We start from the raw sequence: 12520 nt of genomic DNA, 5'->3' as shown, positions 1-12520 counted from the left end.
AAAACTTTACTAGAGCAGCCAGCCCGAGCCCCTAAGCATCGCGGCGGGTTTCCAGTTTCCTAGACGCAGGGATCCCACACCCCACTTCCCCCGTCCCCGGCCGCCTGCACCCCGACGCCCCGCCTCGCCCTCCCCGCCCCGCCCCACCCCACCCCACCCCAAGGGGGCTGGTGGGCGTGTATTTGAATCCGGGCTAATCGGCGGCCGGCGGGCGGGGCGGCCTGCCCGCGCCCCTGACAGCCCAGCGGCGGGAGGAGCCCCTCTGCCCTGGGAGCCGGACGGGCCGCGCCTTCCCGCCGGTGACCGGTCCGGTGCGCTGGCCCATGCTGGTCCCCGCCTTTGTTCTCGGGCCGGAGCGGAGGCATGCGCGGCTGACGATGGAAGTAGAGGACTCGGGCGGCGTGGTGCTGACCGCCTACCACTCGTACGCGCGCCCCCAGCCGCCCAGCTCTGAGCCGCACTGCGCGCCCCGGGCCGCCGCCAGCCACCCAGGCAGCAGGTACCCCACCGCGCCGAAGGGGCAGAGGTCTCCTGGGCTGGGGGGTTGGGGGGGGGTTCGTATGCAGCTGGGTTTTCCACCGGAGCGTAGGACCACCATCGCTTGATTGTTGTTTCAAGTTTTGGTGGACTGGATGAGTGAGCCTCCCGTTCTTTGTATTTGTCCTTGATGGGAAGTCTCAGCCGGCAATGGCTAAAGACGATGGCTAGGAGAGGTTAGCAGCGGAGTTGCATTCTTGGTACAACTTGCTGATAATAGGCATATGCCTGGTGTCTGCCAAATTCACCTATTGAACTATTGGAGAATTTTAAAAAATAATTAAAAATGAAACAGCAGCGGAAATGAAAAAAACAAAATATATTATCTTAAATCCTCAAACACTATCGAGAATTTATTTAGTAACTGCATTTCACAGGAGCTAAAGCGCAGCTGGAGAGAGTCTCCAAAAAGGAAATCTCAGTAGACTTTAAAAAACAATTTTATTTCTAGATTTAAAAAAACCTTCCAATTGTATAAATACATTGGTGTCACTATTATTGCTAATGTTGACTCTGTTTATAAATGCAATTATAATTTTCCTTTGGATCAAAAGAGGTTTGAAGGCTTCTCACTATGTGCATTTTAGATTTAATATCTATGTTAATTAATTAATGTTAATCTATCAGTGTTCATCTATTTGATGCAAGATCAAGGCCAATGAGACTTCTATTACCTAAACGAAAATGTTAGACCCTTAGGAAGTTTCCTTCTGTGGACAAAAATATTACACTAAGTGAGATGATTTGATATCTGACACATATTTAGGAGAAGTATTATTTGTTTAAATGTGACTATCTGCAGTGGATCCATTGACGAATGGTTTTCTTTACGAGTGGGGAGATTTGAGTAGTGTGCTTTTTTGCATGTTTATTTTCAGTAATTTTTTTCTCATACTTTTATCTTTAGTTATGTGATAAAGATTACTTGTTTCCTAATTTAATTGACTTGCAAGGCCTTCAACAGATTGTGACTTTATTTCAAGAAATATCCTCTTGGCTAGCATCCATGCGAAGAGCAAACTGCATTGGCATGAGATCTGTGTTGGGCTTGGCTAACAAAGAAAATATTGTTTCTTCCAAAAAGAGCAGCAAGAGTGAAATCTAATTTTTATATACAGACAATGAGAAAATAACATTTTTCTTCCAGATTTAAGAGCTGTGCACATTATTTTAAAGGCTACTTGAAGGGACAAACGCGTTTGTCTTTAGAGTGTTTTCTTTTCTAAACATGATTCTTGACTATAATTACTCCTATTATGAGTAACTAAATAGATATACGTGATTTGGTGAGAAGTGGGGGCCAGGCTTGTGCATTTTTAGATGATCCTGGTGTAGCTGTCCTGTCTATAGCTCCCTGCAGCTGTCTGGGAGCAAGAGCCAGATTGTGCCATTTGGGCAATTCGAAATTACATCCCTTTCCATAGCAAACTGGAGACGGTCCATTAACTCAGCATGTGGTCTCGTGGAATAATAACATACGAGAGCAAAAGAGTTGCCTATCATAGTTAGTGTTTTACCATACAGTTGCCAATTAGATTTACGTTGCTCCAAGTTTGCATTTTTGGTGACTGCCCTGTACCCTCTGTATGGGTGCCTTCGTGCCACTCACCCTCTGATGCAAGAGGTAGACGACCCCTGCCCCCTACCACTAAGTTGTGAGAGAAGAGCTTAATTCCTTGGTTCTCAGTAACAGCGATCAAAAAGAGGTTCCTGTATTTACAGGCAGCCAGAGGACACTATCAATCATGCGTCTGGTAACAGAAATAATCAGGCCTGAGTTATTAACCTTTGACTCACTAACTACTGATCAATACTCCCTTTCAAGCCAAGGAGCAAGATTGTATTGTTCCACTTATGAAGAGAGCACTCTCTCTTTCAAGAATACCCTTTCCTTTAAATTGCTTACATATGTGTAATGTATTTGTGGAGTAGTGACCAGTATGGCACTAGGAAGCATGGGCTATTGTATCTGACTTTCTAAGTATCATCTTTCTTTAGCTCTGGGTAGCATAGTTTCATTTCAAAGCAAGCCATCTCCTTATTTTCCAAGCCTATACTTCATCTAACTTTATGTGCTTTTGATTTTTTTATTTTTGGCCTAGTTTTTCCACTAAAATATAGTCTCTCTCTCTCTCTTTACTCTTCTGTTTTCTTCACTGTTGTATCCCAAGTGCCCAGAGTAGTGTCTGGCCACTGTAGTAGCTCAATAAATTAATGAATTCCTACCAAATGGCCAAGATAAAATGGAAGGATTTTTAACAGTGTGTCAACCTGTTTGTACCTACTATGTGCCAGAAACACAATAGGCATTAGTGATACAAAGAGAAATGAGATGAAGAGCCTGCCTTGAGAATGTAGCCCTTGACCTTTCAGACCAATACGATTTTTAGAAAAAAGCTTGAAATAAGTGGTAACATTTCAAAATCAAGAGGCTTCAGATATAAAACTGGACGTCAGCTTCCCATTAAAAACAAGCAAACAAACAATAAAACCAAAAAAAACCCCAAAGGATCCAGCAACTGAGGCTTCCATGGGCTCCATTACACACCTGTCCCTGTTACTCTTCAACACTGAAGCTGGGTGTCCATTGTAATTTCTTTTGGGGCCTGCCCATTTTATTTTATTAAAGTGAGTAGCCAGTATAAAGTGTACTTGCCAGTTACTCAGGCTTGGCGTCAGACTGCCAGATGCTGTTCATCACCTTCACCATTTCCTACCATGTGACCTTGGGCAGCCTGCTTCAGCTGCTTAGACTAGCATCCGACACCAAGGAAGCGCCTGATAATTGTTAGCTGCATTATTACTGTTACCGCTTTTAAGCACAGCTGTTGACGTAAAGAGCAGTAGAACATTTTTGGTACCTATCCCCCAAACTTACTCATGCAGGGAAGAGACTCAGGAGGACTAAGCATTTGTTGCGAGGCGGGAAAGCAATTCCTTATTTCACAAATATTCTATATTTACATTCTGTTGTAAGGATAAAAGAGAGCGAAGGATTACAAATTCTCAGTTCTGTTGAAACAAATGGTTGGAATTATCTTTAGAATCATGTGATTTTTAGAGAAGCTAATCTCCTAGACCCTTATTCAGAATCGAGAGTGAAAATGTTAACATATGTTCAAAATGATTTCACTTAAAAAATGAAAGGTAGCTGAAGTTGAAAGCTAGATATCCTGTTTTTCAAAGATTTCCTAAGTTATATACAAATAACATATACAACATTTTTTAGTGAAGGTATAGCATAAAATGGCTGTATTTCTGATGTTTATCTCAATATACCATAAACTTCCTGAAAGAGGACAAAAATAGAGGAGGAAAAGAGCCATCTCTTCCTGAAAAACAAATATAGAAGCTCCCCAAGGTTATCCTAGGAATTCTAATTCTATAGCAGTGTTAAAACTTTTGTCAAGGGCATATTGTTTCCTAATAGCATAACTGTTCATTATAATGGGAATGATTTGATTAAAATGGAATTAGTGATGAATAGAAAGTAAATATTTTGTTTGTGGAAAAGGCTAGAGTTGGCAACTTCTCCCCTCCTTTAAAAAATGTTTGGAACCATGGTCTCTATATTCTGCAGCCAGCAGAGGTGGGATCGAGCCATACCTGCCCTTGAACTCCAACCCTGTATGGCCTTCCCTCTCCAGTAAGTGGGTTTCTTTTTTTTAACCTTGGCAGTGTGCAGAGAACGAGAGGTAACACCCACCATTCCTCTGCACCAGAGCTCAGTATTTCTACCGTGTAAGCAGGGGTCTTGCTGGGGCTGGGGGAGCCAGAAATGGCAATAAAAGTTTGTTGACCTGGGCTAAAAAAAAAAAATCCAGGAATGTACCACATATTTAGTGGTACATTCCTGGATTGAAATTAATTAATTAGAAAGACATTTATTTCAAGGTGCCAACTCTTGTTCAGTTAAGCATTAATGTAGGTCTGTGTGAGCTTACAAACATATACACCGGTACACCAAATTCTGGGGCATAGTAGGTATACTTTTCTAGAGGATTCAGAAAGAGTAATGGAAACAGGATTCTTAGGAGAGAATGAGGTATTTATAGGTCATTCTTTATGTGATAGCTGAAACCAGAGTTGGTGGCTCTGGTTTCTTTTTACAGTGGGGTCCCTGCTGATTGTAGGTGCCTCCATATGTAGAGCTGTTGGAAAACATCTGGCACATTTCCTTTGATCGTGTCATTTGGCTTAACATTTGGCCAGTTGCTCTGTCCATTTTTAACCTGCTCATTTCCCCCTGATCATTAATCCTTAATGTATCCGAAAAAATTCAGGGAACTTAGAGTGTTGTAGAATCATTTTCATGTGGATGAAGATGATAACTTTCCCTTAACTTTTTATTTTGATGTAATTTTAGACTTCCAAAAATTTGCAGAAGTGGTGCAGTAAGTTCCCATGTAACCTTCTCCAGCTTCCCTAATCTTCCCTAAGATTAATATCTTGCAGAACTGTGTTCTATTATCAAAACCAAAAAATTAACACTGCTACAGTCCTATTAACTAAACTATAGACTTTATTCTGATTTCACCAGTTTTCCCATTAGAATGGGAATTTTTCTGTTGTAGAATTGAATCCTGGATCCCACATTGGATTTAGTCATGACTCCCAAACCTCCTACAATCCATGAGAGTCTGTTGTCTTTTGTGACTTGGCACTTTTGGAGTACCAGTTGGTTGTTTTGTAGGAAGTCCCTCAATTTGGATGGGTCTTATGTCTTCTCATGACTGGACTGAAGTTATGTGTTTTGGGTGAGAATTCCAGAGAATGATGTCAGGCCTTTCTCAGTGCATCATTTGGGAGGTTCACGATGTCACGGTCTCGTTAATATTGATGTTAGCTCTGAACACCTGGTTAAGGTGTTGTCTGCCAGGTTTCCCTATGTAATTAATAAATATCTTGGGAGAGATATGTTTTGACTGTGCTAACATCCTGTTTCTCCTCAAACTTTCCTCCTCTGATTTTCATGTACATCTACGGATCTTGCCAGTAACATTTATTACAGTGATGTTCTAATAGTGATTTTCAGTTTTTCTCAGTCCTCCTATGTTTGACTTATTTTATGTACTATAAAATCCACATTCAGTATTCTCTCTAATTTTATTATTTGTGGCTTTTTTTGCCTTTAAAAAGTCAACCAAATGTAATCTAACCTACTGTTTCTTTTCACAGTTTTGCCACAAAATACAATAAAATGGCTTAGTTTTATCTGGTCTGAGTTCATGAAACCTATAAAGATAAATTCCCTAATTTTCAAAATCTATGATTTTTTGAAAGCAAAATTTTATTACAGGCTTAATAGAAAAAATTATCAGAAAGTTGCTAAATTAAATGCTGTGTTTAGAGAGGGTGGTTATTAGGTCCCACTTTGCCTGGCACTTGTTACTGAGGCTGTCCTTCTGTTTTCTTGGTACTGTGCTTGCATCTGATGGGAAACATTTTCCCCTTACCAGTGTTCCAGAGATGTTACTTGAACATTTGCAAATGTATCATAACTAAAGCAAACATTCTAATTTGCATATAATCAAAATTTCTTCTCATTCCACCCTTAAACCAAACTATTTCACTTTTGAAGTCATGTCCGTTCTCTGTTTTCTCAATCTGTGGTCTCTAGATATCGGTTCTAGCAAAGATTAGAAGTAGAATGTTATATAGAAAAGCAAATGAAGGGAGTAAAATGTTCTTCAGAAGAAAATTTTGGAAATAAAGTTTATCCATTTAAACAGTAGACTTCATTTTGTTTTTAAGCCTCTTTGGATGAATATATGAAGTCAAATCTATCTTTAGTGCAGAAAAGAACCTTTTCTAAATGAATATCATCATTAAGTCAGTAAGAATTACAGTGCTGTAGTACAGGCACTGATTGAGATGTGGATGTTTTGCTTGCTTTAAAAGTAAATAGCCTGAGAGTGGCATGGACATATATACACTACCAAATGTAAAATAGCTAGCTAGTGGGAAGCAGCCGCATAGCACAGGGAGATCAGCTCCGTGCTTTGTGACCATCTAGGGGGGTGGGATAGGGAGGGTGGGAGGGAGAGAGACGCAAGAGGGAGGAGATACGGGGATATATGTATATGTATAGCTGATTCACTTTGTTATACAGCAGAAACTAACACACCACTGTAAAGCAATTATACTCCAATAAAGATGTTAAAAAAAAGTAAATAGCCTATATTGGTGTATTGTTTTGTTGATTATATAATTTAAATATTATTTATTATCGTTTTTGTTGTTTTCTTTTCAGGCAGACCTTAAAGCCTTGAGCAGTACTTTTGTTCTTTCTAATATTGCTATTTTTAACATGCTTTGTAATTTACTTTTGATTAGATAATCAAGCTTGTTGGACTGTGTAAAGAAAATGTTGCTCAAAGAACTAAAATGTATAATCTAACAAAAGATTTTGATAGCATTTATTTCAGTTTCCTTGAGAATTTTTTGGTTTGCTTGTTTGCTTTCAGTTTCTTGCTATGTTCTGGTTACTTGAGTTAGTGAGTTTTGTATAATGTGTTGTACTTTATAATAGGGAATTTCATTTATCCATTTCTTTGTAATTATTAGAGGATGTGCATCAAAAATATTAATGTTGTGTCCAAAAGTGCCTAAAGTGGGAACTAAAAAAAGTAGTAGATTGTTTTACTATATATCATCTTCCTAAATATCTGTGGTTTATGACACATTCTTGGAGTATCAAATGTGTTACATCAGTCTTCAATAAATGAATATTATAGGTAAAACTATCCATTTGACAGGCATTAAGAGCCAAGTAATTCCAAGTGTGGGAGGACGTATGCTAATGTCAATTTGAGAACCAGCTGTGGTGTCTCATGTTACTCTTAAAGACTAATTAAACCTATGCATTCCATTTCTGATCCCTTCGATGAATAGATGATGACTGCACACAAACACACAATACCAAAGACAGGAAGGAGAAGGAGAAACTGGAAACCAAAGGCAGAGTAGTATGTAGTAGTTTTAAATTGTGAAACACTTGAGATATATTTGTACTATTTTAATAATTCTAAGTTGTGGTGCTGATTATCTTTTACGTATAAGAGATAAATCTTTATTCCTATGTTAAATTTTGTGGTCAGCCACAAAATTTGCTTTTGTACATCTGTAATGTATAGGGACAAGAATTCCTTTGAAGTTTCCTGTTCAGTATTCATTTATGAAAATCAATTTAGAAAACACTGGACAGTGCCTTTGGCTTTATACAAAGGCCCATCAATGGATTTATATTTTTATAGAGCTGTAGAGAAACCTGACAGGTGTTTAGAAAAAATGTTAAACATACTAAAATGACATTATAACTGATAATATGATATTTGATCTCTTTCCTCCCCACTTTTCCCTACCTTCATTACCATACTGAAAAATTCACATAGTGGCCAAAGTTAACAGGTCAGTGGTTGGGACTAAACCCATATTTAAGTGGCTGCGCTGTAAAGCGAAACACAAGAGGATAAATTTGCTAAAGAAGTAAGGACTAGACCTCCTTTCTGAAGACTTCCTTCACAGTAGTAGCCAGAAGGGTTTTTACCTACCATAACAATGATGATCCGTTGGTAATTCATCACGCACACAGTCCTGTGGTGTCAATTCTTTAAAAAAAAAAAAAAAGGTGCCGGTTTTATTGATAGCTTACTGAGCCTGACATGCACTATCTCATTTAATCTGCACCACAATCCAGTGACATGGGAGGAAACTGAGGCACAGAGAAATAGCCCAAGATCACACAGCAAGATAATGACAGCCCTTCTAAAACTAGTGCTTTTAACCCGTTATTTAAATCTTGAAACATTATTTAGTATATTGTGGATTTAGTGTTTTTCTGCCGCAATTTGGTTATAGGTTTATTGAGAGCAGGGACGGTATTATCATATCCCTGCTTAGCAACCAGCAATACTAACTTTCACATAGTAGATATTATACTCAGTTTTGATTTAGTCTTTCCTTTTGCAGTCATGTCTATTCTGTGTTAATGGAATGAGCATGGAGCGAGTTAAATATGAAGGGATATAAATAGTTTGAGAAATTTTGTTGCCACTTGAAGGAAGTAAAATAATAGGAGTTTTTAAAATTTAAAAGCTATATACTTGCCCATCTTGCAGTCTTATTTAGGTAACTGTATTTTAAAATAGGCAGAATGCACTACAGAAGTCATTCAACTTGACCAGGAAAGTGAGATCCAAGCAATGAGTTATAGGAAATCTTCCTAGGGCTCTTTTTCAGGCAGAAGGAGGGGAGGGCAATTTTTAATCCTCTAACCCTTAGGTTCATGTTCTTAGAATTTTTCATGTTAGTTTTATTAATCGTTTTCTTTAACTACTAAGATTTCTATGGTTAAAAACATATTTTTCACTTTGTTCCTTCCATGTGATTTATAACACAACAGTTCTTAATGCAGGTTGAGAAGCAATGCTCCATGAGAATTAATGGGGTTTTCCTCTCCTGTCTCCTAATATTCAATCAAGTTTTCACCTTATCTTGATTTTGAAGCCAACCAAGGGACAAGCAGGTCCTGGACCATGCCTTTGTGAAGACCAGTTCTGTTCAAAATGTTGCTCAGAAACTTAGGATAAGTTACGATAGGTTGTGCGATCCAGTCCGGACCCCGAGCCATCCCTGGTCTCCCATCAGCCGGAGCACAGTCCCTATTCCTCAGTGACCTTGGAGCCATGGATAATGCTGAACCTAAACGGGGCTTCAAGGATTTCTGTTCAGGATACAAACCCAGGGCCCATTGTAGTCTGGACTTGAATCTTTTGGAGAGGTCTGAATCAGAGTGGCCTCCAGGCACTTGTGTTCATTTTCCGAGGTATTCATTTTGATAAACTTTGTTTTTTAGAACACTGGAACTACAGAGGCTGGACGGTCATTTTAGTTATACCTAAACAGTGTGGTCTGGGCTTCTCTGCCAACTGCCGTGTCATTAGAAGTCTTCTTTAACTTTTTTTTTTTTTTGTGGTATGCGGGCCTCCCTCTGTTGTGGCCTCCCCCGTTGCGGAGCACAGGCTCCGGACGCGCAGGCTCAGCGGCCATGGCGCACGGGCGCAGCCGCTCCGCGGCATGTGGGATCCTCCTGGACCGGGGCGCGAACCCGGTTCCCCTGCATCGGCAGGCGGACGCGCATCCACTGCGCCACCAGGGAAGCCCTAACTATTTTTAACTAGCCAACTTGTTCAGAGTGCATTACTAATAGGAACTAAACATCATGAACGACCAGTAATGAGTGAGGACTAATCTCTGTGGTACAGCTGGGACGCAAAATATGGAAAAGTGTCCTGTCGAAAACCTCACAAGGAATAACCAACTTGTTGAGCCAGGCTCTGAATTTGTTCTGCTGACCCCTCGTCACCTGCTTGCATTACCACGGCACCTACTCAGGCCCACAGCATGGACCAATGTGTTCTGGGAGCAGTCAGGCCACCAGCAAGGAAAACATGGAGGAGGGGAAAACTGGCTTGCAGATGGGAGAACATTAAACGTCTAGGACTGGAGAAAAGGTGGTGACCGTTAATGAGAACGACATTTCCTTAGCTTCCTTTCAAACACTATTACAACTCCCCTTGCACGTTATCTCACCAAACGTAACTTGGAGAGTCTCGAAAACACACTTGCTGCGACTTTTCTTTGGCATCTTAAAGAATAACATTTGCTGACCTCAATAGAGTAAGCAATTAAATGGGAAAAGAGCTGACTGTAAGTTTCCGTAGATTCTGTTTTGAAAAAAACAGAGGATGCCTGGCCCCTGTGATTTTTAACATACCACAGCTTAACTTCTCTCCTCCTCATTTACAAAGCTCAGTGATTACAAGGTCGACTTGGCAACTGTTTTTGTAAAATCAAAATTGTGCTTAGTTGCAGAAGGCTCCACTCTAGAGGACTCCCACCTCTTCAGTTGCTGGAAGCATGTAATTGGAAAAAGCAGGCCCTGCTCTGCTTGTTTAAAGCTGTGTCATCCTTTGTGGGGCAGTGAGTCAACACCAGCTAAAACAACATGAGTCATTGCTTAGAAGAAGCCCAAGTGAAGCTGATATCAATTATACTTATCCTAAACAAACATGATACTTCTTTTGTTACTCTTTTTTTTTTTTTTTTTTTTTTTTTTTGCGGTACGCGGGCCTCTCACTGTTGTGGCCTCTCCCGTTGCAGAGCACAGGCTCCGGACGCGCAGGCTCAGCGGCCATGGCTCACGGGCCCAGCCGCTCCGCGGCATGTGGGATCCTCCCGGACCGGGGCACGAACCCGTGTCCCCTGCATCGGCAGGCGGACTCTCAACCACTGCGCCACCAGGGAAGCCCCTAGAGGACTTTTTAATGGGTCTTAAGGAGGAACTCTCTTCAGTTAATCAAATTTTACACTGATTTATTCTCTCTTCTGTCTCTTCCACTCCCCAACCCCACCCTGCTCATACCCGATTCAGATCATTACTATTTTAATCTGGTTTCAGAGCTCCTGGATTAAAATCCATAAAATCAAAATTGTGATCTTGTAACTGTTTGCTCCCTCTGTTCCAGGATCGCCCAGTGTCTTTTTTTCTCTGGAGTATAACAGGTGGCTTTAAGGCGCACCATGACTATTTGGAAGGCCAATGCCCTTGTCCAAGTAAAGATGATGAGAGCCTAGACTAGGGTCGTTCGAATATGGATGGAGTAATGGAGTCTTTGGGACGACAAGCAATGAAGTTGGTATGATTTGGTAATTAAATGCATACTGGGGACGAGGAAAAAAATCTTGAGTTTTTGTTTTAGTGTTATTAACTGAAATTGAGAATTCTGGTGGATGAGCAGATTGTGGATGGGAGAAGTTTAGCCTGTGAAATTTTGAGCTCAGTGTATATACCCAGCTGATAGCTGGCTATACAAGTTGGAAGCTTGGGAAGGAGATCAAGGCCAAGACTTCTAAGCCATTTATTTGTGGGAATCTTCAGCATTTGAGAGGTAGTGAAAACTGGGACTGGATGAGATCTGGCAGGAGAGAATAGAGACTAGAGTCTCTATAGAGACAGCAGTGGAGCACAGATGGACACCCGAGGAGCAGTGCCAGTTAGGGAGAGGCAGAGCTTTGGGAGCCTCTGATGGAGACCAGAACGGGGCATTCTGGAAGCCAAGGCATTAGGTTCAGAATGAGCGGACAACCATATCAAGATGGCTAAGTGACCAATAAGGTCAAGACTAAAAATTGTCCACCGGATTTGTAGTGTGGATAACAATGCAGATCTTTGCGAGCATGGGTTTAATGGAAGTGAGAGGTGGAAGCCTGTTTGCTGCAGGTTGAAGAGTGAGTGTGAGGTAAGGAAATAGAGGCAGCAAGTGGAACCTGTTGTAGAAGCTTAGCTTATGGGAAGGTGGAGAGACCGAAGGGGGGAGCTTTTAAAACTTAGCAAAAAGAGCTGAAAATTGGCTAAACGTCAAGAAGGAAACCTAGCATTTCTAAAATGCAAGATTTAAACACATTTAGTCTCCTATTTATAATCCTTTGATAACATTTTTGCATTTAGGATGAATCTTTATCACTAGCCCCACAGTAGTGCTTAAGCACTTCTGGAACAGGAGCATTGTCTGTTTTCTTCATTGCTGAATCCTTCACTACCTTCCCCCCGGCCCCGTCCCCCCATTAAAGGGCCTGCAGCAGAGTCTTAACAAATTGTTGCTGAGTAAACACCGTGGGGGCTGATTTGTGGAAATGTGGCCTCTCCTTGGTTGAGAAGCATCACTTCCTTTGTGAGGTCTTCCCTGACTGCTTCCTCCTCAAGCCGCGTTGGTCACTTCCACCTTTGTGCCTCCTCTGCCTCTACATTCTTCTAGTATTGCACTTACCCACTACTTACGGTAGTACTTACATAGCTGACCTGGAGTTTGTTGATGCCCTGAACCATGTCTTATTCATCTCCGTGTCCCTGGCCTAATTCAGTGACAGGTACATACATGCTTTTTGAGTAAATTAACAATTTAGTCATTAAATAATGGTG

The 12520-nt window shown here is 40.9% G+C and overlaps 1 protein-coding gene across 5 annotated transcripts in view; it reads left to right on the top strand.

The window, feature by feature from the left end:
- The first annotated feature begins 281 nt into the window (after positions 1-281).
- Positions 282-12520, top strand: part of ARHGAP28 (Rho GTPase activating protein 28) — a 149586-nt gene continuing 137347 nt past the window's right edge. For 4 of the 5 annotated variants that reach the window (XR_448255.3, XM_007114869.4, XM_007114868.4 and 1 more), the window contains exon 1: positions 282-499. Coding sequence is in view for 3 of the 5 variants with exons in the window: in XM_007114869.4 (XP_007114931.2) it covers positions 324-499 (176 nt within the window). In the remaining 2 variants the exon portion in view is untranslated. The remainder of the gene's footprint in view (positions 500-12520) is intronic. The other variant, XM_024121074.2, reaches the window with a different exon arrangement.

The sequence above is a fragment of the Physeter macrocephalus genome, chromosome 19 (genome assembly GCF_002837175.3).
Source record: "Physeter macrocephalus isolate SW-GA chromosome 19, ASM283717v5, whole genome shotgun sequence".
Classification (NCBI taxonomy): Eukaryota; Metazoa; Chordata; class Mammalia; order Artiodactyla; family Physeteridae; genus Physeter; species Physeter macrocephalus.
This window is presented reverse-complemented; position numbering and strand designations above follow the sequence as displayed.